Source organism: Notechis scutatus, chromosome 2, assembly GCF_049901735.1.
Source record: "Notechis scutatus isolate UNSWTSFEM ecotype Mainland chromosome 2, rNotScu1.2, whole genome shotgun sequence".
Taxonomy (NCBI): Eukaryota; Metazoa; Chordata; class Lepidosauria; order Squamata; family Elapidae; genus Notechis; species Notechis scutatus.
This window is the reverse complement of record NC_142010.1, coordinates 57290636-57316419: the sequence shown is the minus strand read 5'-3', so window position 1 is coordinate 57316419 and position 25784 is coordinate 57290636. Positions and strand designations below refer to the sequence as shown.

At 38.3% G+C, this 25784-nt stretch overlaps 1 protein-coding gene and 2 long non-coding RNA genes across 6 annotated transcripts in view; 2 read left to right on the top strand and 1 right to left on the bottom strand.

Annotated features, from left to right (window-relative positions):
- LOC148132029 (uncharacterized) overlaps positions 1-8903 on the bottom strand; it is a 13758-nt gene extending 4855 nt beyond the window's left edge. The window contains exon 1 of the long non-coding RNA XR_015747518.1: positions 8842-8903. This is a non-coding gene — a long non-coding RNA (uncharacterized LOC148132029). The remainder of the gene's footprint in view (positions 1-8841) is intronic.
- The window catches only part of LOC148132028 (uncharacterized), a 42782-nt gene extending 16998 nt beyond the window's left edge, over positions 1-25784 (top strand). Inside the window, exon 2 of the long non-coding RNA XR_015747520.1 lies at positions 25631-25784. This is a non-coding gene — a long non-coding RNA (uncharacterized LOC148132028). The remainder of the gene's footprint in view (positions 1-25630) is intronic.
- On the top strand, positions 8685-25784 carry FBXW12 (F-box and WD repeat domain containing 12). 4 transcript variants are annotated; one of them, XM_087954813.1, is made up of 11 exons: positions 8685-8814; positions 10388-10756; positions 11898-11935; positions 13199-13359; positions 14891-15012; positions 17979-18188; positions 18888-19049; positions 20243-20447; positions 22643-22818; positions 22972-23096; positions 24397-25784. In XM_087954813.1, the coding sequence occupies exons 2-11, from the start codon at positions 10664-10666 to the stop codon at positions 24494-24496; spliced, it is 1392 nt and encodes a 463-aa protein (XP_087810939.1). In that variant the 5' UTR covers positions 8685-8814; positions 10388-10663; the 3' UTR covers positions 24497-25784. The 4 variants fall into 4 exon arrangements, with proteins under 4 accessions (XP_087810939.1, XP_087810940.1, XP_087810938.1 ...); XM_087954814.1 differs by lacking the exon at positions 8685-8814 and adding an exon at positions 9255-9562; XM_087954812.1 differs by lacking the exons at positions 8685-8814; positions 10388-10756 and adding an exon at positions 9283-9562.

Here is a 25784-nt window from a genome sequence, read left to right as displayed (position 1 = left end):
AATGGTCAGCGGTTCTGACTGGGCGCATTCCAAAACTTTGATATTCTTCTGGTGAAGCCATTCATTTGTGGATTTGAAGGTATGCTTTGGGTCATTGTCTTAATGAAAACTGAAATTCCTTATCATCTTCAGCAGTTGGGCAGAGGCCTGAAGGTTTTCTGCTAAAATTTAGTGATATTGGGAACTGTTCATAATTTTCTCCCCCTTGACTAAAGCCCCAATTCTGGCTGAAGCCAAGCAGCCCCAAAGCATAATGCTGCCACCATTATGCTTCACTGTGAGCATAGTGTACTTTTGATGATGTGCAGTGTTACGTTTATGCCAAACATATTTTTTTGGAATTATGGCCAAAAAGTTCAACTTGGTCTCATTAGACCAAAGCACATTTTCCCATATGCTTTTGTTAGGCTTGATGTAGGTTTTTGCAAAATGTAGCCAGGTTGGAATGCTTTTCTTTGTGAGAAAAGGCTTGTCTTGCAGCCCTACTCTACAACCCAGACATATGAAGAATATGGAAGATTGTCATATGTCACAATCAATACTGGCCAGAAATTCCTGCAGCTCCTTTAATGTTGCTGTAGGCCTCTTGGTTGCCTCTCAAACAGTTTTCTTCTTGTTTTTTCATCAATTTTGGAGGGACATCCAGTTCTTGGTAATATCACTGTTGCCATTATTTTTCCAGTTGTTGATGACTATCTTTACCGCATTCCATGGTGTATCTAATGCCTTGGAAAAAATTTGTAAGCCTCATTGATACCTTCCAATAATGAGATCATTTTGATGCTTTGTAAACTATTTGCAGATCATGGCTTTTACTATACAAGGCAAGTGAGTAAATATCAGAAACATTCTACAAAGAAGAGCTGAACTTTATATGGGCTTGATTAGTATCACTATAATTGGTGGCAAGTGTGTACTAATGTCAATTAAAATGTGATTGGTTAATTTTGCACACAGCCACATTCCTAGTTATGAGAGTGTGTGCATACTTATACAGCCATGTTATTGTATGTTTTTACTGTTATTTTTCCCCTTAAAAGATTTCAGTTTGTTTTTCAATTGAATTGTAGAGTTTATATGTTATACTTTTACATCGACTATAAGTTAGCATAAGAATGTCTGTTATATAAAGAGTACTGTGGGGATTTTTTTTGTATAATTAAACATTGGCCATGTAAGATAATTGAGAATCTTGCTTTAATAGATGGCAGCTTTGCTGATTCATCAAAGTATGTCTTTTGAAATTCTGGACAAAACTGTTAAACTAATGTTTGTTTATGTCAAGGGTTACTTGTGTGCTGAGATTTAGTTTGCATCTGTTTTTTGAAAAGGCCTATTTCCAAACAATAATTTAGAAGAAAATGAAAGGAAAGCATCATACCTATCATTGTGAACACTGCCAGCCTAATGCCATATTTTTTTTTAAAAAAAGCAAAAGCCAAGTACTAACATGTCCCTTTGTGGTTCAGAAAATGTTCACATTTCAAGACAACAAGAAAGGTTCACCAGTTATCAGTATCCCAAGATGTCATACCTTGAATCAGGTCTTTCGTATATCTGATGATCACTTGGATAAGATCTTTTTCTACAGCGGCCATTTTCAAGAAGGCAATATCTTTTAAACATTATGGATGCAATTGCCATTGCTGGCTGCTCTTATTGTTCTGGGTCAATTTTCAAGGGAGGATCAGGAAGAAGTTTCTCAAAATAAACTATTTGAATAATTAATTTTAAAGCATTATTAAACCATAAAGAAGGGTTTAAAACAAGTGGTATACCAGCTGCTGCTGACTAAACTTCTAGTACCTCAGGCAGCATGATTAATGGTGAAGGATTCTGTGAGGGATAATTCAGTAACATGTAGAAGATCACAGGTGTTCCACCTTGTTGCAGTATCACAAATAATACCTAGAGTTTTGATTTGTACTGTAAAGGAATCAGAGCTCATAGTTCCATATATCATACTGTGAGACACCATGAGGCAACATTATAGAGCAGTGTTTTGCAACCTTGCAAAACTTTAAGTTGTGTGGACCAATTCCCACAATTCGTATCGCCTGAGGATTTCTGGGAGTTGAAGTCCATACAGCTTAAAGGTATCAAAGTTGAGAAACACTAATGTCATAGTAGCAACCAGCCTAAACTAGAATTGTCCCAAGGCCTATCCTGTATTCCATTACTAGACGATGCTGTGGGAGCACCACTTTTAAAGCAAGATTCAACTCTCAAGCCAATTCACTTAAGATTAAGAGAGGGAGAAGACATAGTCTTCCCTTCAAGCAGCAAAATGTCTTCCACCAGCCTTGGCCCTTATATTTGCAACATTTTATAGACATACTGTATTATACATGCATGTATACCATTACACGGTGTCAAGGAATGGAAGTACTAAAAGAATGAAAACAAAATATTGTGGAAAAGAATGTTTTTTTAAAGTATAAAAGTGTGTCTTAAATCTATATCAGACTGTTCCAGAAGGATACCTTCGTGGATGACATCTAAAGCCCCTGGAAGCCTTCCAAAGACCCAACAAATTTATATCATATTTTTGATATATCCATTCAATTGTTTTCATTCTCTTTGATTGCCTGTACAAGTCTCTGCATTTTTTCTTACAAGATGTTTTGGAAATGGTTTGCCATTAACTCCTTTCTATGACTTGGGATAAGCCTGGCTCAAAGTGACCCAGCTGCCTTTGTTCCTAAGGTGGGACTAGAACTCACAGACTCTCAGTTTGTAACCTGGTGCCTTAACCACACCACCAAACTGGCTCTCATCTTCCTCTCTAGTTCCCAGCATAAATGAAATAATTAGTAACAGGCTTGAAACTGGGTGAAAACAAATAATATGCCTTCTATTCCATGTAGAACAGGGCTGTCAACCTCATGCCATCACATGACGTATCGGGACATTCCCCCCCCCTTCACTAAACTGGGTGAGGGCGGAGCCAGCATATGACGCATCCAGCCCGCAGAACGCAAATTTGACAACCCTGATGTAGAATATTGAAGATAAGCCAGAAAGTATTATGCATAACACTTTTTAAAAAAAATCACAGGATAGAATCATGTTTCCAATAGGCATTTACTATATTTCTGTCTATTTTATGTTTCTTTTGAAAATTCCCTCTCCAAAAAGAAGCCAAATATTTTAAATTTTCCTAGGATTCCAGGCCATTTGCTTACAAACTTGCCTCCTCCTGGTTTTTGAAAGTTTCAACTTAAGACACACTTGGATTCAGAAAACTGAAATGCGTTCCAAGTGGTCTATGTTAGATTTCCCCTGAAATATTTTCAGTGGAAACTGAAAAGAGAGAAGATTTTTACCTTATTTAAAACCACACACATTCAGGAAGTTCAACTGCCATGCTTTGCCAAAAATTAAATTATTATAAAATCTTATTTCCTGCCACTGTAACAGGTGTTCCTCTTTTCATTTATTTTCTGTATAAGGTGCTAAAATTATTTTCACTTATTTCCTGATTGCTCCTAAAAGATTTGTTCCACAGCTTGGTTTTAAATGCTCTTTCATCAATATCTAAGGTATATTTTATTTCAGTTGTCTAACAGTACTGGGTAGTTAACAGAATATGCTTTTTACCTTGGAAGGGCAGTTATCATTGCACATCCACCCATAAAGGTTTTTCCTTAGGATAATGGATGTTTTAATGATTCATCTTGTGGACCTTGCCCTTCCTTATTTGCACAAAATATCCTACACCCTGTAATAATTTCTGGGTCAGACTCAAGCCATACATGCAAATCTTTTTTGGACACAGAGACAAGAAAAGATTAAGTTGAAGGTTAGGCCTCCCTTAGGTCCACCAACCTCTCTTTGGTGTCTAGGTCATTTCAAGAGCTGCTAATAGGATGTTATTAGATCACTGGGTATTTTCAGGAACTAAGCCAGTGGTCAGCAGAAGGCAGAATTTATTGTTGGCCCACAGAGGAAGGCCAGGGGAAAATAGTACTGCTGTTGTGCTGGAAAATTTCACTGTTTCTGTTTCTAGTGGAAAACAGTTATCACTAACACATCCTGATATGTAATTTGCCTCATTTATTATTGTCTAGCACTGACTTAGAAACGCACAATAAGCACTAAAGTAGGTACGGGGATTGTAGTTCTTTAAGGAAACATTACATAACCAAGAACTTCTCCTCACAAAAACTGAACTATATCAAATTGAGCTAGATAAAATATAATTCAGATTTTCCCTAAGCAGCAGAGAGAATGACTAAATACAACAATGATCGTGATAAAAATGTATGGACTTGTGTTCTATTCCAGTTCCATAACAGAGCATTACATAAAGGGAAAAATACCACAGATTGAAATGTTTAACATATTGAGTAGGTCTGCAAGCTTTGTAATGCAAGCCTTTATATTTTTATTTGAAAAAGTTTCACTAAATTACATTTATTAGAATTTATTCTCTGGAGAGGTAAGTTGGTATCATCACTTTAGGCAATTGGGACAGTTAATTTTAAACATTTAGTAACATTAAAATCCATTTTGAATCACTATGATCTTTGTTTGAAGGTGGGCATTAGGGCAATTTTCTCAGCTGGCACATGAAGAAGTCACATCAGTGTTTCTTCTTAAAGTGTTTCTTCTCCTGCAACAGATCCATTTCATCTGGATCTGGTACATTCCCATTGCACAGGTGGTCTATTGCCTAACACATTTAACTTTCTCGTGGAACTGGTTTCTGAATATACTGTATTATCTATCATGCTATTTGTAAAAGGTTTTAAGGGGTCTGGGGGCTAAAGCATACAATGAATGGTTGCAGGAACAGGGTATGGAAGAGAGGTCAACCTATTCCCCAAATCACTAAGGACAACACATGAAGTAACGGATAGAAATTTATTAGGGATCCAATCTAGAACTAAGGATGAATTTCCTAACAGTGAGAACAATTAATCAGTTGAACAGCTTGCCTTCAGATATTGTGGGTGTTTCAACACTGAAGGTTTTTAAGAAGGAATCAAGCAGCCATTCTTCTGCTTGGGCAGAGGGGTTGGACCAAATCACCCCCAAGGTTTCTTCCAACTCTGTATTCAATATCGTCTTTCCACCTTTTTTAACTTCATTTGCCTAGGATTCAAAATTTAGTCAATCTGGACAACAGAGGTCTACATCTGAATGGAACAAGGCTCTCTACGCCTGTGGTATGTGGTTCTCCCTGTTATATTTAATTTAATTTTTTAAACTTATTGTTTGCTTTTTAGGTTTTTCTCTGGTTTTTAATTGTATGCCATCCATTGTCTATGATGAATTAGGTGGCCTTACAAATCTACATTAGAAATAAATAAACAAACACATCTCTTAGAAAATTACGTGGTTCAGGTCTTGGATAAGAAGTGGAAAGGTCCAGGAACAAGTGCACCTACTACCATGGAAACCCACAGGGTGACTTAGGGCCAAACACACTTTCTGTGCTCAATGTATCCCATCAGTGTTCATGTAAATTAAACATTCCCTTCCTAGGCTCTATTCACTCATCAGTTTTGCAGAATCTCACAAGCTGCCCTGAACTGCGCATTAACTATTCCTGAGAACACCAAACATGCCAAGAAATTAAACCAATGCACTACTGAGCAAATCAATCCAGACTTCTGAAGCACATACGACCAAACTCAAATTATTCTATTTTGGACATCTTATGTAAAGCCCTGGTTCTCTGGAGAAGGCTCCAGTGCTGGCAAGGGTGGAAGGAAAGAAAAGAGGACCACCATAAGCAAAAAGGGTGGTGGAGTCAGTTGCAGTGGTGATAAATGCATCAGTAGGAGACCTGAAAGTCCAGCTTAGGGGACAGATCATCATGGAGAAAATCTCTTCATGTGATTTTCGTGGTTCAGTGTCCTGCAAACACAGCCAACATGGTTCATTGAAATAACCAGAGATGGCCCTGGGTGCAAATACAATGACCGTTCTGTGGCCCCAAGATTATGTAGAATTGTATGCAAAAATGAGTCCAGCGAATGCATATTCACTCATACAATAAACGCCATTGCAAAAACCAATCCCAACCACAAAAAACTTTGCTCAGGACCAGACTTATCCATACTGCAAAGAATCTGCTTCCGTGAACTCCGTGCAGAACTCAAAAACCGTCTAGACAATGGAGAAAAGAACCTGTACATTGACTACAGAGCTGATTGCATCAGAAGAAAGTCACAAAACCCACAATTCCGCATCCAACACCACCCCATCCAATCCAACATCACTCAAAACTAGGCACGCATGTCCCTAACTACCTCTATTCCAACCACAACTGGCCTTAAATGCAAGCTACTCAATGCAAGAAGCCTTGTAAATAAAATACCTGAATTTCTCCTCTTACTAAATATGGCTAAATTCGACATTATATTTGCCTGTGAAACATGGCTCAACGCATCTCTCCCTGACTCCATTACCACAGTAAGAGATTATCATGTTTACCAATCAGATCGTGAAATCCATAGAGGAGGTGGTATTGCTATCTTCTATAAAAAGTCCCTACATCTAAAAAACATCCAATTTACCCAGGAGCTTGCTATTCCTGAGACTGAACTGTCCTTAAATATCACATTTTGGTTCTTACTATGTTACAGAGCCCCTGATTATGACATCGAACATGCAAACAAGCTAAATACACTACTAACATGGGCAGCATCCTGCCCACACGCTTTTATCTTTCTTGGTGACTTCAATCTGCCTCATATTAACTGGACCCTTAACGAATGTAAAACTGAACCCACACATGCAACCTTCTACAATGCAGTAATAAATCTGGGACTAGAACAACTAGTAACCAACAACACTAGACTTAACAACTGCCTCAATCTCATCTTCTGCAATAGTTTGAATTCAATTTACGGAATACAAATTAAAGAACCCTTTTCCAACAGTGACCACAACATGATTGACTTTTGTCTCAACATACGTCCACACAAAATCATCACAACGACGGAATCCCCAATTATAACTTCAAAAAAGGCAACTATGATTTTATAAACAACGATCTCTCATCTCTTGATTGGCAATTTCTATTCACTGGATGCAATACTGTAGATAGAAGACTACAGTACACTACACTACAACATATTTTTACTTGAAGTCAAAAGAGTCATCAAACTATATGGACCATTAACAACTCCCAAAACCAGAAAAAACAAACTACCCATAACAAAAAGGAAGTGTCAATCCAAAAAGAAATCACTTTGGCGGAAAAACAAATCTGGTCACGTTGTCAACTTCAAAAGCAGATACAAAAATTTATGCCACCAGAAAAAGACTGAATGCACCAATTATCATATTAAACAAGAAGAAAACCTTCTACGCACCAATTCCACCTGTGCTTTCTACAATTTTGTAAACAACAAACTAAAAGACTCAAGGTCCATCCCACCCCTGAAAGGACCTAATGGTAAGGACTGCAATGACAACACTATTAAAGCCAACCTCTTTAACACATTCTTTGGCTCAGTATTTGTAAACAGCAATGGATCACGCCCAGTATTTCCTAGTCGAACCACAGACAACTACAATGATCTAATATATATCGATTTTACGGAAGACAATGTTGAAAAATCACTACACAATCTAAAACCATCTCTATCTATTGGACCGGATGGAATATGTGCCTACTTCTTAAAAAAGCTATCCACTGCCATAGACGAACCTCTAAGCATAATCTTTGAAAAATCTTTCAGGACCAGCTCCCTTGCCAAAACTATGGTCACAAGCAACGGTCATCCCCATCTTCAAAAAGGGAGACCCCAGCCTAGTTGAAAATTACAAACCAATCTCTTTATGTTGCGTCACCTGTAAAGTCATGGAATCAATTATTAACCAATCCATCATCCTCCACTTAGAAACAAACAACCTACTCTCTAATAAACAATTTGGTTTCAGGGAAAAAACCTATCATGTAATCTGCAACTCTTACACTGCAAAAACATATGGACTACACAACTAATGGTGAAGGATTCTGTGATCTAAGTATAGTATATAAAATCATACATTGCAATGTCCTACCTGTCAATGAATACTTTAGCTTCAACCATAACAACACAAGAGCAAACAATAGATACAAACTCAAGGTTAATCACATCAAACTTGATTTCAGGAAATACGACTTCAGCAACAGAGTGGTCAATGTCTGGAATACTCTACCTGACTCTGTGGTTTCTTCCCAAAACCCCAAAAACGTTAACCTTAGACTGTCTACTATTGACCTCACCCCTTTCCTAAGAGGTCTGTAGGGGGCGTGCAAAAGCGCACCAACGTGCCTACCTCCCTGTCCTATTGTTTTTCTTTTTTTTTCCTTATATGTATCCATGTATTCATAACTGTTTTTGCTTTTTACCATTATCTTGTAAAAATAAATAAATAAATGGTCCTCCCCATACTTTCTCATCAACAGTAAAAGAATAGAGAATCACACTAAGTCACTAAGAAAGGTTACTAATGGAGCTATTGTAAATCAACAAGCAACCTCTCAGCAGATGCCTCTTTTCTGCCCACGCCTTTGTTACTAAGGATGAGGGCGTGTTTTCCTTTGGAGGTTACACCCGTTACTTTCTAAACATAGACCAAAGCAGAAATCTAGCGGGGCGCAGCTTGTCTTAGCGCAAACTACACTTCCCAGAGTGCCTGCAAGTTTTACCAACGAGCCACGAGGAATCGCAAATATGGGAACCGGAAAAAAAAATCAGGATCGCCTACGAGGAAGCCCGAAGAAAAGGGAGGAACTATGAGCTTAAGTGGTGGTCGGCCTGGCTATGTAAAAAAATTCTTCCGCTTCCCACCTGTGCCCCGTTTCCGTATGTAAGAAGGGGCTTCGAATGCGCGCACCTGGGAATCTGCAGCAATATGCAGAATACCTTCGAATCTCTAAACCAGGGGTCTTCAAACTTGACAGCTTTAAGACTTGTGGACTTCAACTCCCAGAATTCCTCCTCCGGTCACGTTAGCTCAGGAACTCTGGGAGTTGAAGTCCACAAGTCTTAAACTTGCCAAGTTTGAAGATCCTTCTAAACAGTTCTAAACAGTATTCAGGACCCTCGTGCTTTATTTTTTAGGGTTGGTGCTTCCACTTCTCCCCCTCAGCAATTCAACAGATGAGGTTAACGCCCCCCGGGGCCCCCCCCCCCCCCGCCCCCCACCCCCCCCCCCCCCCCCCCCCCCCCCCCCCCCCCCCCCCCCCCCCCCCCCCCCCCCCCCCCCGGTGTCAGCAGCCAACCAGACAGGGGCCTAGGGGGCTAAAGGGGGGTAAAGTGGGTGAGTTGGGCCGATCTCTTTGGAAAACACCAACTTCCGCTCAAAATATTTACACAGTGGCTGGTTGGGGGACAACCGGATGCATCTTCCTGCAGATTGCAAAAATTGCAGCACATTCAGCAAACAGGCAGATATAGCTTCTTTCCTAGTTGCAGATGCACGATAGCCCACCTGAGCGAAGGGCCTGGGGCGGGTATGAATGTTTGGAAGAATTTCTAAGCGTGGGCCTACTCTTAAAAAGAGCTTGGATAGGGCAGGGATTGGTTCTCGTCAGAGAAGCGTGAGTGCCTCAAAAGTAAGATTTATTCCGTACGGTCTGTCTTTATCTTTAGCATAATCTCTATTTTTAGCATTATCTCTATCTTTAGTGAGCTGCCCTTCCACTTAGCAAAATAAGTTGTCCTTATTGGTAGTGACTGGGAAATATATTAAGAACATGCAGACTGACTGATGAATAGCAATAACACACTATAATGTATTAATTGTTTCTCTTGAAAATAGGAGCATCTCCCTTGGAAGGTGGCAATGATTGATTAAAGCTTGTCTAGTGACATGATCACACCCATCTACATACGATACAAAATACAATAAAACTTAGGTACCATGTTTCCCCTTTGGTTTAAACTGGAAACAAATGAAAGCTATGGTAGTGTGATTGAGAATGGGAGATACTATACAACAGAGTTGAAGGACCAAAGATTTTCAGAACTTGTATATTATGCCTAACATATTATTTGATCCCAGAAAATTATAATAAAATCATAATTAAACTGTGTTAGCCCACTGTGTGAACTGCTTCATTGTTGTGTTCAAAAGCACAGCTGAAGTCTCTTTTCCTCTTACCCTCAGCCAATTTGCTGTGGGATTGACTTTCAGTTAAGAAAAACTTGATAGACTATATATTGTCTATAAAGAAATAAGATCCATCAGTTTTTCTATAAAAATTACTAGGAAAGATGGTGTTTTAGCATTTTTCAACCTGGATACCTTCCAGATGCATTGCTGTTGCATTTTCCCAATTTGTCTGAAATTGTGGGAGTCCAAATGTTTGGCGAGTTCCAGGATAATAACTTTGGGTTTATTTTTACAATAAACGGTATTGGTATTTATTTGGTATTAGAAATATGTTCCTATAAAAGTGATCAATTTCCTGAAAAGAACTATTAAGTGATGATATACAGCAACTGAGCGGATCAGTCGTCCTCCACACCTCGGTGCACACAATATTTTAAGTCTGCCGCTCTGATTCTTGACGGGCAGCTGAAAGACAAGTCACGGGGGAATCCGAAATTTTAATCCCGCCTCGACGAAGTGATCCAGCGCTGCATTCGGCTGGGGCGTGGAGAGAAAAGAAAAATATTTCAGTAGATTGGCTGTGAGGACGCCTGAAAGCACGATGAGTGCCGAGTCGCTGTCTTTGGATTGCATTATCCATCTCTTCTCGTACTTGGAAGTGCCGGATCTGCTCAGAGTAGCTCAAGTGAATAAGGTACATCCGCTTCCCAATGTAGACCCCGCAGCATCGTGCGTACTTGGCTGATACACCGCGGTGGTCCAGTCATGCACAATACAGTAGCGGTTTTCCCAACCTGCTGCTATTATAGCTGCCTAAATCCCCTCTTGGCTGTTGGGCGCGAGATTTGCAATCCACGGGTCGGGGTGCTAGCATAAAGATCACGCTAACTTCGATCCTTTCTTTCGTATTTGCCAACAAGAGTGCTCTTGCGGGAGGGAAAACGTCCCAAACGGGCCTTAAAATTGTCCAAGGAAAATGAAAGGGAGTTCCAAATAGTTGTTTTCGAAACAAATCTTCAACTAGTTTAATAGAGGGTAGAGGACACCGCGATCCCCGCAAGGGCCTTTAACCGCCCAACGCGTCGCTGCAGAAAGGAGCCGGAAGTCTCGCCCTTTCTAGGGAACTCGGCTGGCCGTGACGGCATATCCGATTTTTATAGGTTTTACATGCTGGATCCAGTTTGGGTTCTTCAGTATTGGATGATGTGTGAGAGGGCTCTACTTGTCACTTTGGAAACATGCTTGCCCTCTATATTTTCTTATTTTGAGGGCTTCGGAGCTTTTCATAGGCAATAAAGCATTTGGCCCCGCTTGACCTGATGCCAGGAATAGCTTTAACAGCTGAGTTGATGCCACTTGTAGGACTCTTTTAAGGGTAAAACTAAATAACACGTTCTTGTTTCTCCCTAAAGTAGCATCTTTCTGGGAATTAGGTGTATATTGAATAAAATGGGCTTGGGTCCTTGAGTAAACACAGTATAGGATTATCTTGCAGTTTCTCAAGCACTGGTTGAGTTCCTAAATTTTTACTAAGCCATAGCTAATGGTTTTAGTTGCATGGCACACTAAACCATGATTTATTCAATCTCATTTGGGTTTATAGCACACACAACTATAAACTAGTCAGAGAGACTGGGTTGGCACAGTATGTTAGGCATGTTTGGGGTTCAGTGTGTGGCATGAACCCAAGCATTGTGGTATGAGCCATGTTGTTATGGTTTATTCTACCATGGTTAAATCAAATCATAGTTGGTGCAAGTTGTGAATTCTGTCTTTTGGTCCAGTGAATCTTAAACTGCTTCTGAAACCTGCCATTCCTTTCCTTCCCATTTTAGGCATGGAACGAGGCAGCAGAGACCACTTTTCTCTGGAGGTGAGAGCAGCAAGAAATGGTGGGAAGGTCTGGATTTCATCCAAGAATTGATGTTAGTAGATACAGATTGCTGGATGAAGATACACTTCTTCCCAACAATTTATTCATAGTTGTTAGGTGGAAGGGTGAATTGTTATTTTTGCCACATCCTGCTTGTGGGTTTCCTAGAAGTAGGGTTACTGGATCTCAGCTGCAAAAGTTCAGGCCAGCAAAAGGCCATCTTATACTTGCCTGGATTTTTGTAGTCCAGATCTGCAGGCTCAATAAGAAGTGCCTAGTTAATTTCTATATCAACAAAATGCTAGACTAGCTAGGCTTCCAGCCTGACAAAATCTCTGTGCACTCTTAAAAGTCAGTTAATAGATGTACTTGGTGAATGCTGTGGAAATAGTATAACAATACCTTTTTGCTTACTAAGTCTTAAAAGTTCCCTTTTATAAGAAAGGCTAGCCAGGTGCTGCCACCTGCTGAGACTCGGCAGACCTGATTGGTCTTTCACTGCCTGGGAACTCCATGGCAATATCTAGATAGGGAAGCTGAACTGGTTGTATCAAGGACATAATTATATTTCATATAATACAAATACAGGACCACCATTTGCGGAGCCTTCCGTTTAACAGGTACAGATGATGCAAAAAAGAAAAAGGCCTTCTTGGTCTTCTATTTAATAGCATTTCAGCATTTGATAAAGACTGTCTTGTTCAAAAAAATACTCATTTGATCAGAAATGTCAATTTCATTTTCTGAATCAGCTTATATTTGCTATTTTTATTTCCTTAAATGTGCAATTACATTTTATTGTTGTGAATCAACCTTATAATTTTAAAGCTTCAGAATATAAATGTTTAAATAATTACATGTGCCTGTTGTAAACACTTGCATATTTGTATATTCCACTGACGGTTAAGTGTAGGTAATTAGTAATTATAATTAGTAATTAGTATAATTATAATTATTATAATTCTATAATTAGTAATTATTGAGTTAATGATATTTTGTTCTCTTAATATTTAATATTTACTTTAATATTTACTTTATTTACATAATATATTTACTTAATATTTACTTTAATTTTCATATTACAAATGAGATTTGAAGTATTCAGAAATGACATTAAAATAAATATTCCAACATTCTTTTTAATCTAATAAATCATATTTACAGAAGATAGTTGTTAAAAAATTAGAATTGCTATTTACTAAAGTAGATTTAGAGAAAGCAATTTAAATGTCACAGTAATAGTGCAATTGTTTATATTTATAGAAATATGTGTCTAAAAAGGTGGGCTTTCTGCAATATCTCTGTGATCCCAGGAATGCACTCTTGGAAAAAGTACTATCTACATCGCTCAAATCTTGAATCTAAGATGAAATCAGGACAGCCTTCTGTTGATTATACATGTAAAGCTATAAGAGGACACAATGGTATGAGAAATGTGGTAAATTTTAGAAGAAAAAAATATGTTGAAATCATTTCTAATTCTCAACTAGCATTATACTGTGGTTATGTATATGATTTGTCTTCAGAAAAATAAGAACTTCCATTTCTGCAGTAGAAAACAAGAGGTCATAGTATGAGAAAATGTATCTGGTATATGTACCACAGTTATCAAATATTTTCCCAATCAGTAGCTTGTCAATCCTAGGTTTTGGGCTTCCAGGGAATTTTAAACCAGTTTTCTGGAAAATTTTTGAATCCATATCCATCTATCTATCCATCTGTCCATCCTCATACATTCATACAAGTGTAGAAACAAACTAAACCTATATAATTTCTCAAGTTCAGTCTAATTTAGCTCCTCCATTACTGTCATGGTCTCTGAATGCAAATGTTTATTGGCTCAAAAAGCCTAATGAATTCATCCACCAAAATGCCTTCTACCCTGGCTGGAATGGCCTAGCAGCCAGTGCTGGGATTCAAAATTGCTTACTACCGGTTCTGTGGATGTGGCTAGGGGGTGTTGGCTAGGGGGCATGGCCACATGACTGGGTAGGCGTGGCTTTTTTTTTTTGGCAGTACCCACCACCCTGTTTTTTGAGCCTTCTGCGCCTCAGAAGGCTTCCCTGGGGTTTAGGAAGGCAGAAAATGGAGCGTGGGGGCGCGCAGCAAATCCCCCACGCTTCATTTTGGGGCTTTCTGAGCCTCAGCGAAGCCTCCTGATGGGGCATTTTTGCTCCCAGAAAGCTTCCCTGGACTCAGGAAGGAAAAAACGGAGCATGGGGGGGCTCACAGCACCCTCCACTTCATGTTGGGGCCTCCCTAGGGCTCCCCCTCCATTTCTTGCCTTCCTGGGCCTTGGAAGCCTCCGGGGGAGCAGTAAGTAAGCAAGGGGAATCCCAGCACAGCTGCTCATAGGAACAGCTGATTGTTGGAAGAGGGGAAAAGGAGTGACTGGGTGGGCGAGCGTCAGGCGGGCGGGGTGAGCAAGCATCATGCAGGCGGGGCAAGCAAGCGAGCAGCGACTGGGTGACCGGGTCAGGGGCATAGCCAGCCAGAAGTTACTGTTGGTTCGGCTACCCACGCCAAATTCCTGCTACCCATTCACATGGATCAGTACGAACCAGCTGAATATCACCACTGTTAACAGGGCTTAGGATCAATTTTCTATTTAGGAAGTTGAGTGAGGGAAGAAAAATCAATTGCATTGGAGGATGCGGTTCCACCATTGCAATTGCATCATTGCAGACCATTCCAACAAATAAATTGCAAAAGTTCTCTTAAGTTTGTGATCTAAAATTTTCTACTCATTTGTAATCCAAAATTTTACAGCTGATCCAACTGTTGATACTTATAGTTGACTGTAAATTTACAGTGTATTATGCAAAGTGAAAATACTGTGGGATTGATTGTTTAATTTTCAGAACTATAGAAACTTTTTGTTTTGGAGCAATTGAACTTAATAATCAAGCTCCCAAATACTTTGCTTTTAAACAAAGATCTGTTGTGTTGCTGCAGGAGTGATATATGAAATGGCTTATCTATCCGAGAAGGAGCATATGTTTGCAACAGGAAAAGTAGAGTCCACTGTATGTACTGTCTCTTCTGATGGCACAGTCAGGGCATGGAATATCCAAGAGGTAAGAAAAAGGAGCATGTGGAGTAACTGTAAATAACTTCAAAGACTTGCAGAGAAGAGTCACAAGGCTCTTTCCTAGGCCTTGGGCTAAAGTAGCTGATGCCTCCTTTGTTGGATGTTAGTTGATGCTGGGATGTTTTGCCTTTTTCTTTGTCTGCGTCTGATTGTGTTTGATGATATCTATGGTATTGTTTTTATTCAGCATTGTTTTTGTGTATTGTGAGCTGATGTCATTTGGAGTCAGCTGGTATCAAATTGAATAAATATATAAAGACTTTAAAAAATGCTGTACATAAAAAACTATTTTTTAAAAAAAAAAAACATTGATACTCATATTGAGCCTTTTGTTTGAAAGTTGGAAGTCTGTGAAACCTCCTTTTCCAGAAGAGTCCTGCAACATCACACCCTTGTCCCACTTCCTGTTTTGGGATAGTGGCTCGATAATTTCCTGTTGCTACCACCTATCTTTCAGGGGTGGCTCATCTGATGTCTACCCCGACCCCTAATGTGCTTCCTTTCTGATGATTGAAAGGTCAAAAAGCAAATACAGAAATATTTTTTATAATTCCATCTCCTGGCCCCATAATCTAGAATAATGTGAATAGAGAATTCAGCCCATTTTCCCCCAGCCCTGCTTTAGAAGCAAACCAGCTTCTAAAGATAAACAAAAGGATAGAAGAAAAGAAAATGTAAGACACTATATTCAGTTTTATACAGTGAGATGCAAACAATCAATGCTGTGAAAGAAAAGGTATAGTTACATCAATCGTAGTCAACAATCATAAATCCTAAAAGAAAAAAATATTGGCCTGGGTAGACTAGAAGATGGTTCTTATAGAAATGAATGCTCTTGAGCAGAATCTCAGAGATGCTGTTTACAATTGTTTTATAGCTTATAAGAATATTCTAGAACAAAAGGAAACATTTTTTGATCTATCTGTAGTATGCATACAGACTGTTCAGTTCCTTAACTTCTATAGACAAAAAGAACCATGTGATCACCATCTAAAATGTTCTCAGCTAGCTTCTGACAAGCAAAGTCAATGGAGTATGCAGATTTATTTAACAACTGTGATTTGCTTAATGACCATGACAAAAATGATTGTAAAATCAGACGTGACTTACTTAACTATGTTACTTAATGATGTAAGTTAGGATCCTAATTGTGGTCATAAAGCGAGAACTACCTATATTGTATCTAATCTTTTACTTCAGTTGGTAGGAAATTACCGTGATTAACGGTTGCATTACTATTGTTCAGAATTCTAATGTGAGTACTCATCAGTGCAGTCAAACAATATACATGATTAAATGTTTGATTGCCAAAGGAACCCCCTGAATTGAATTTTGCCACTGAATATAGAATTGTTTATGGGGAAAATGGTGGTAAAATGAGCATTGTGCATTGCTGGGTCAAAAATCTAAAGATAGTGAATCAAGGAGAACTGAATTTTGTTATCAAGAACATGGCAAATGATCTGTGACAAGTGATGAGTTTCATGTGAGAAAGGCTGATAGCAGTGGTTGATGAACAATCAGCAGATCAAAGGGAAATGTATGTCAAGCTTTTCATAGGTCAGATTGTTGCTGCTCTTTCACATTGCAAGGTTGGTGCAAGATGCATCCTTTGTATGCTGATGGAAGAGATGAACATGTCAACAGCTGAATTTTGCCAGCAATAATGTCATGCTATGAGAATAAAGATAACTTTCTTTTGAGCATTGTGACAGTTGATGACACTCAGGATCATCATTGTGTCCTTGAAATGACACACTCGTCCAGGGAATATCACTAAATTTCATTTGCTTAAAAAAAACAAAAACCCTGGGTTTGGCAGGAAAAGTCATAGTTACAATTTTTGGGGACTTGAATAGTGTTATTCACATGGCCTTCCTGGAACCTGGCACCACTATCAATTCAGTGCTACGCTGTAACATTCAAAACTTTGAAAGACTTAAGCAAAGTCCAGAAGCATGAAATAAATTTTGCTGGAAGGTGGCAGTATTAAACCTGACACCTCATCAGCCACCCAAAAGGCAATTGCAAAGTTAGACCTCACTGTCTTACATCATACATCATACAGTCCAGACCTGGCATCACGTGACTTCCATTTTTTTCCCCTAAATTGAAAGTTTACTCTCAAGGACATCGTTTGATCCAAATGAAGAGGTAGAAAGGACTCCCAAAGTTCCAGGGGGAAGGATAAGTTGTATGAAGTTCTTTCATAATAGCATTAAGATGCAAGTAGGAAAAGGTTGACCCACTCTATTCAACATCTTCAGGAAACAGCATTAAATAACATTCCAAGTTCTCAAAGTGGAGTGTTATTTTGAAGATGTAATGCGAGCTATATAAACAATCTGCTGTTTTTTCAAGAATGCAGTACATGAAAAATAGCTGATGAAGACATACCTGATACAGATAACAACAAAAAATCATATGAAAGGAAATAAAGTATTACAAATCTGGATATTTAGACACTTTTCCCCCAAGACTGTTTTTACAACAATGACATTTTTAAATTCTCTGATTTAATGGTTTTGCGGGGCATAGACATCACAACCGTGATCCAAGGGAAGTTGTTATTTTATGTGAAATGAACTGAATTCTTTTAGGAATTTTTGGCCACAGCTTGGGACTTTGAAATGTAATGGGAAAGTCTGACTCATTATTATGATCTAATAAAGAAATAGATTAAGTGAACAAGTTTCAACAAGATAAAAGCAACATGATTTGGGGTCGAGATTTTTTTTTATCACCAATAAAAAAACACCAATAAAAGCAGTTTTTCACCAAACAAGTGTATCGGAACAGAAATTAGGTATCTTTTAATGGAAAAGTATTTTAGATTGAAAAGAATGCATGGTACATACATTTGCAATAATAATTGCACTAACAGGAAGATGGTTTTTTTTTAAAAAAAATACTTATCAAATAGAATGATCTTTTTTTCTTTGCTTTTATCAGGGTAAACAGATTTGGTCTAGTCCCCAACAGGGATTTCCACTAGTAGGTATTATCACATTTCCTGCATTTAACCTGGCAGCTACAGCAGACACTGAGGGGACAATCAAACTCTGGCATGGGACTACAGGGGAAGAGCTTTCAACTTTTTCAGTGTCATCTATACCATCCTGTATGGTAGCCTACACAATAAAGAATAACCCATTCTTAATGGTAAGTAGCACACTATGTGAATTGATCGCCATTCTCAAGGAAACTTTCTTCAGATTGCCAAATACTTATAAAATAGGACATTTTAAAGTAGCCTCTTTAGCTGTGGCAGCTGTGGCAGCCTGAAATGAGTACCATCCCTTTGCCCATAATGTCTTGGGACATCCATGGAGTTTGGAAAGTTGAGCCTTTTTCTTCCTTCACCGTTTAGCAGCATTTCCTCTAGACATGAAGCATGGGAAGTTTCCCATTGTTTGGAACTCCCACATCTCCCTTCTTAAAACCTGGGATTTCCCCCTCTCCCTAAATGGCAAAAGCGATCGGTCCTGTGTTCTTCATAGTTGCTTGGAGGAATAGGATTGTGTCTTTCTTAATGCAGGAAGTTTTGAAGATGCCGGATTCTTCTTGTTGTAGAAAAAAAAACTTTAGCAAAGAAGCTCAAATGTTGCCCTGTTGTTCAGCTATGAGAAATATATTATTTGTAGTTCAGGGGTTGGTATTCAAGGCTTTAGAGTTGATAGAATTAGATTATGGTCCAATTAGCTTAGCAATTATTGTAGATACTGACTCGCCAGAAATTGGCTGTAGTAGAGCAGCTTTTGCCTATCCCCATTCTGTTATTTTGAATTTTTATGAAATAATTAGCATCTCTAAAGTTCAAGGCACTGTATTTTACATGCTTTTTCCCCTTCTTTGGTTTAGGTGGGCACTGAAGAAGGCTCACTTCATACCTTGTCAGCAACTGATCTAAGCCAAGTTTTATACAAAAAATTGTTTCAGAACTGTGGTATACAGTTGTCTTTGTGTTCACCAAATGGGCAATGGATACTTGTTTGTCCTGGAGATGCTGCTTTTTCACCAAAGGTATGGTTTCTATTATTATTATTAAATGTGTCTGTTGAGATCTAGTGCCACTGCAGCAAAACAGGACAAAAATCATTCATAATTGTTTCAGAAGCCTAAGCAAGAAGCAAGAGTTAAGAATTGCAAGGAAATAGAAAGGAAAATGTCTTAACAGTTAAGAGATTAAACTCAAGGTGAGGAAGGGAGGGACTGAGACTTTCCTTCAAAGGAATGTATACAAAAAATGATTTTTCTACCTAATGGATTTCTGCATTGGTTTGGGGTTGGTGACTTACAAAATCATTTGTAACTGTTATGTTCTTTGATTCTATGGTCTTTCAGACATGAAGCAGTCTTGGTGAATTTTGGAATGGCCATAATATTTAAATTCTAGGTTTCCTTCACATTATCGACATTCTGAATCGGATTGCTACTGCTTCTACCCAGCTGTTCTTTCTGGGAAAACATTTGTGAAATGCAGTCACAAAATTAATCTCAGCTATTACGGACTGAAGATGGTTACAGGCAAAATTATGGTTTTACCCGTCATCCTGAGAGTTTTGATTCTGACTCATTATATGAGTAAATAAAATAGGTTTTTATTCTTTGCCTTTCTTTAACAAGTTGCTAAAGAAAACTAAGGAGAATTATTATGTTCTGACTTTTCTAATGAATTTGTATAATCTGCCTACAGCAGATCTTGAATGTCGAGGTTTCACCTGTAGATAGTAGCCTAGATTCAAAGAACTGTACTTCTATGTTTATTAGTAAGATTTGCATTTTTCAAATGGGAGCAAGTTTCAAAAGTCATGTATGATGCAGAATGGAGCTTTGCAATTCAAATAAGAGAGGTCAGGTATTAGAAGCCATGGGTTACCTGCAGATCAAAGGCTCAACGCCAGAGTTTTAGAGAGGTTTAAAAAGGATTTCTTGGAAAGTTGCTGCCAAGCAATATAAACCAGACGCTGATAACCAGGTGCTTTCCCAAGCATTTGAACTATAATTCCCATTGGCCATGCTGGCTAGAGCTGAATGGATACACCAATTCTTTTATCTCATGCATAGACAGTATTACTGAGATAAATCAAGGTCTTTAGTTGGGATAGAAAGTTTAATATATTGACATACATTTTTCATACAAGTTCAAAAGTAGCACTGATACTTCTAAAACGTATAAATTAAATTTTTGAATCCCAATTTATTTTGCTTATCAGGTATTTAACATATATTATGCAACTCAGCCAGAAGATGATGATTTGATGCTATCTAGTCCTTTACCTATTACAAATTATTGTCGGGTGATGTGCTGGTTACCAGCTGAATCAGCAAGAATTGCCATTTTGTACAAAAATGAGATGTTTCACATTGATAGCTTTGATATGGTAATTGAGAAGTCTAAATACAAAAAGAAGATTACAGGTAGGCTTCATCAAATTGTTGTGTGATATTAGATATGCCATTGGATATTTAAAATGTGCTGGACCATAATGGAAAAAATATATATAATTTATTGTCAGGCAGTAACATTATTAAGACTAAATATATCCAAAATATATACTATTTTTGACAATATGTCCAAAGCTTTTCTATACATATTTGCTTTGACCTCAATAATTGCTCAATCAATAATTTTACATTATTATCTTTAACTTCTATTTGATATTATGAAATGGCAATCATTCTCTTAAATCATTTATGCCAAATATTCAGGTGCTATTTCTAATCCCTGAATAATACTCTTTGGGGGGGGGGGGAATCCTTTTTGACAGCTTTTAGAGGAATAATGCTTTCTTAGATTGCAAAATCTTCTAAAATAATTTACTCTATTTGATGTTCTGTAGAAAATCTAGAGACTTTAATTCCTTTACAGTGTTCATTCTTTGTTATTTAAAATACTCATACCGTGCTTTGCTACCACAAAGTCTTCTAGAATGTGTACAAAAAATAGTTGGTAATCTAGAAAGGTACAAGAACTATAACTGATTTTGGTTGAATTGCCTAGATGATTGGTAATATACATATTCTAAATCAATAGTTGATAATCTAGAGCATATGATAGTTGGAATGGAGAAAAGGGTAAAAGAACTATAGCAGATAATTTGTTGGTTGAATTTGTTGGTTGATTGGTAATATACAGATTCTGATGACTTGCAATTTGTTGTAAGATGCCCAGTTACCTTGCAGTGAGATGGGCAGCAAACGAATTTAATAAATAAAATAAATAAAATTTATTCTTTACTAGGCTCTCCTGCCCTTGGTTAAGCCTGTTCTTATTCTTTTATTTCTTTCTACTTTTATTGCTTTCAGTTAAGATAAGCTTAGATTTGCACACTAATGGTTGTCTAGACTCTAAATGCCTATGATACAGACCTAGCTGGTAATATGGAGTGTCCATGCAGCCCTATGCCCCAAGTGTAGAGGCTCTGGTAGGTGGTAGCCATCAAGATGTCTCTGGAGGAATGGGGAAGTCCCATTGCTCATGCTATGCCAGAAGACTGGGTGACTTTGAGCCTACCCCTCTCAGCCTTAACAGATCCTTAACAGATAATCAGAGTTGGAAAGGACCTTATAGGTCATCTAGTCCAACCCCCTGCCCAAGTGGGAGACCCTACACCATTTCTGACAAATGGTAGTCCAATCTCTTCTTGAAGGTCTCAAGTGATGGCGCTCCCACAACTTCCGAGGGCAAGCTGTTCCATTGATTGATTGTTCTGTCAGAAAGTTTCTCATTTCCAGGTTAAATCTCTTCTTGTTCAGTTTCCATCCATTATTCCTTGTCTGGCCTACAGGAGCTTTAGAAAATAGCTTGACCCCTTCCTCTCTGTGGCAGCCCCTCAAATATTGGAAGACTGCTATCATGTCTCCCCTGGTCCTTCTCTTCACTAGACTAGCCAAGCCCAGTTCCTGCAACCATTCATCATGTTTTAGCCTCCGGTCCCCTAATCATCCTGGTTGCTCTTCTCTGTACTTTTTCTAGAGTCTCAACATCTTTTTATAATGTGGTGACCAAAACTGGATGCAGTACTCTAGGTGTGGTCTTACTAAGGCTTTATAGAGTGGTATTAGTACCTCACTTGATCTTGATTGTATCCTGTTAATGCAATTTAGGATTGCATTAGCTTTTTTGGCTGCTGCTGCACACTGCTGGCTCATATTTAGCTGGTTGTCCACTAAGACTCCAAGATCCCTCTCATGGTTGCTGTTATTGAGCCTGGTTTCACCCAGTCTATATGGGTACATTTGGTTTTTATTGCCTAAGCGTAGGACTTCACTTTTCTCTACATTGAATTTCATTTTATTAGATATGGCCGTGTTCTAGTCTGTCAATTCACTTCACAGATTTTTTGTTGTGGGGAAAAGAGTACTGTTGGATACATTCACCCCCTTGAGTTATTTATAAAAATAATAAAGGCAGGATATAAATAAAATTAGTAATAAAATATTATTACATGAAACTGTCTTCCCATCTTTGATAACCTTTGGCAGTTATCAGGATTGCAATTCTCAGAATTCCTAATCAATATTGACAAACAACTATTGGGTAAAATAGAATACAAATTTCAATCGTTTATATATGACACAAGAATGAGTGTTATGTTCTTTTTATGCAAAAGCTAAACAGATTGCAAGCTTCACACTACCAGCCCAACAGCCGGTGACAAGTATGAAAGGATTTGGCAAACAAACCCTTCTTATAGCAGCTGGACCAGAACTGACAGTATACTCTCTGAGCGGGACTGTATTGATGGCTTTCAAGGATCATCATAAAATTATTACATCTATTTGGGTGGTATAGTGACTCTTCCTTATTTACAGACATTAGTCTATTGTTTTGCAAAAAAAAACCAAAAACCAACCTCTGATTAGTTGTTACTTTCTGCTCTGCACAGGTATTAGGTATATTTACTATCCAACTTGTTTTCACCATTCCATCCTACTCCAGGATCCTTTTCATGTCGTGACATCTTCCATGGACTTTTCACTTCGTGTATACTTCTGGAAAAATAGCAAATCCTCTTTGTTGACAAGTTGCTATAATTTATTGGGAGGATCTCACAGATGGTCAAGGTAAGTCTCATTTTTTAAAAAAATGGTTTATTGGCATTTTAACAGCCTCGTGACAGTGTTAACATTTCATTTATTATTTTTCAAATGTGATTATAGTATTGAGCACCCACTGGCAATTTATCTTGTTCAGGACTCCCAGATAACTAGTTGAGTTTCTCCTGCCTGAACTTGTCTATTAAAGATGTAGCAGAGAAGTCTTTTGTGTATTCATGCAGGCTCTCTGCAGAGAGAAATTCCTCCATCCCTCCCCAAGTTGTTGCATGCAGGTTGAAAGTTTCCTTTTCCTATTCAGCTTTCAAACTTAACCTGACCCTTTTAGGCTGATTATTTAGAGAATATTTTAACCTGATTTGTTGATAATTAACCATGGTGTTCTCTTTGAAAGGCAGATTTAAAATGGGCATTGGTATAATTACCTGAGAACACCCTATCTACGCTGCAAGACGAGTCCAGGAATGGGTTAAGCTCTTCCTTCTGATGTCATAGAGCTGAATCTGCCACTATAAAAAGCCAGTCCCTGGCTGGCCCGCCCATCTTTTGGCTCAGCTTTTTGTCTGAGAGCTAGTCTCTGGAAGGATTGCTTCTAAATAGCTAAAATAGAGTTTGAAATCAGGAGACAGCAAATAATTGAAAAATCCAGCTCCTGGGGCTCCGGTAGAACTGTCTACAGGAGAGTGGAGATCCGTTCTCCTGCGGTGGGGGGGCTCCCCCCCCCCCCCCAAAGACACCCCCCCCAGCCCCCTTAATAACCCCCCCCCCCCCCCCCCCCCCCCCCCCCCCCCCCCCCCCCCCCCCCCCCCCCCCCCCCCCCCCCCCCCCCCCCCCCCCCCCCCCCCCCCCTTTTCTAATTTTTTTCCCATCAATTATTTTTCTTTAAAAAAAAAAAAATTTATTTATTTTAATTCCTTATACATCATTTTTATTTTTTTTTTTTAATTTTTTTTTTTTTTTTTTTTTTTTTTTTTTTTTTTTTTTTTTCTTTCTTGATATGACAAGTAATCTCTGTATATTTTTAAATTAACCTAATTTATTTTTCATAATCACAAGAATTTGTATCTGGAGATCACACTGAAATATATTACTCAAAGATAAACTTTTCAACTGCAAATTACAGAATCAACTGTAGTGTACCATGCAGTGACCCAAGTGATGTAGGCTTTGGAGTATACATTGGCTTGCAATGAAATATTCCATTTCATGTAAAACCTGGATCCATAGTTTGATTTATTGTACTTTACACATTGAATTGTTTCAATGTGACTTATTTAACCAAGTACTAACACAAACATTTCATTCATAGTGGCTTCAGATCTGTGGCATGCGATGATGTCAGCATTGTTGGAATAGTGGCTGGAATTGATGGCAAAGACAGTTTAAGAGCATATTCCTTTCATCTGTAAGAGTTCTATGCACTTCAGTTTCACTCTAAACCTTATCCACTAAGTTGTCCAAATCAATTGATAATGGAAGCATGATTGAAACCACAACTAATTGACTGAAGTGATCTTACCTTTTCAATAACCAGTTTGACTAAATTCCACTTGGCTTGAAAAAAAACCACAAGAGCTGTTTAGCTTTATTAAATGTACCGTATACCTTATATGTGCATGTATATACATATAATTTTACATTCTATGTTTATATATGCTTGTTTTGCTTTTTCTATTTTTCCATTCATAAAGACTTTCTAAAAATTAATTCTGAATGTACAGTATAAGTTATATTGTCCAGGTTTTTGTGCATTGTGTGGGAAAACTTCACAGACTAAATGTGGTCATTATAAATAAGCAGGTAACTTGTTCGCTGCATGAACAATGTGTATTTCAAAAATAATTTCATAGGTATCACCAAAGGTTATGGACTAGATATACTTTGTAGTGCTCTTTAAGACATTCTAATTTAATAATTGCATATATTGAACAGGACCACCCAGAGAACAACTTTTGGGATTCTTTCCTATTCTTTATCACCAGTGACCTTAGGAGGCATCTGTATTCTTTTTCATGTAACGAAATAACATGCTGTGCCTATTGTGCAGACATATTGCTTCTGTCACGTGTGACAATCTAGTCTGGGATATGAGAAACTATGGACAATAATTTAGTAGGTACAAGAGGCAAGCCAGACAAGAAACAGAAGGAGTGGGGGTCGTGAGAAGAAAAAATGTCCAAGATTCTATCTTAAGTGGCATACTGTGGATACTACTTTTAGTTTTTTTATTTAAACTGGGAACTTACTTTTAGTTTAAGATTATGCTTTTATCCCAAATATTAATGCCCTAATGATATTTTCAATCGCTTTCTGAAATTTGCTTGGTTCTTGTTCCTTGAGTTCACCAGCTATGTGAGCTTAAAAAGGGGTGCTTATCAGTGGTGGGATTCAAAATTTTTTACTACCGGTTCTGTGGGTGTGGTAGGGGAAGGATACTGTAAAATCTCCAGTCAGAGGTGGTATTTGCTGGTTCTCCGAACTACTCAAAATTTCCGCTACCGGTTCTCCAGAACTGGTCAGAACCTGCTGAATACCACCTCTAGTGCTTATGTTTCCAGTTTCTGTTGTCTTGTGTTCTGTTTGTATATTTATATTCTGCACTGAGAAGGGGAGGGAGGGTTAGAATGGAGCCACTGACAACATTTCAAGATACTGTCCAATTGTCTTTCCCAGATGAATAAATTAGGAAAAACAAAA

What these genes read in the sequence shown, in the direction of transcription:
- FBXW12 (XM_087954812.1), top strand. Translation starts at nt 9,467, where the DNA reads ATGTTTGGAAGAATTTCTAAGCGTGGGCCTACTCTTAAAAAGAGCTTG. An exon ending in GAAGCGTGAGTGCCTCAAAA is followed by an intron (nt 9,563 to 11,897) that starts GTAAGATTTATT and finishes TTCCCATTTTAG; the next exon opens with GCATGGAACGAGGCAGCAGA. An exon ending in AGCTATAAGAGGACACAATG is followed by an intron (nt 13,360 to 14,890) that starts GTATGAGAAATG and finishes GTGTTGCTGCAG; the next exon opens with GAGTGATATATGAAATGGCT.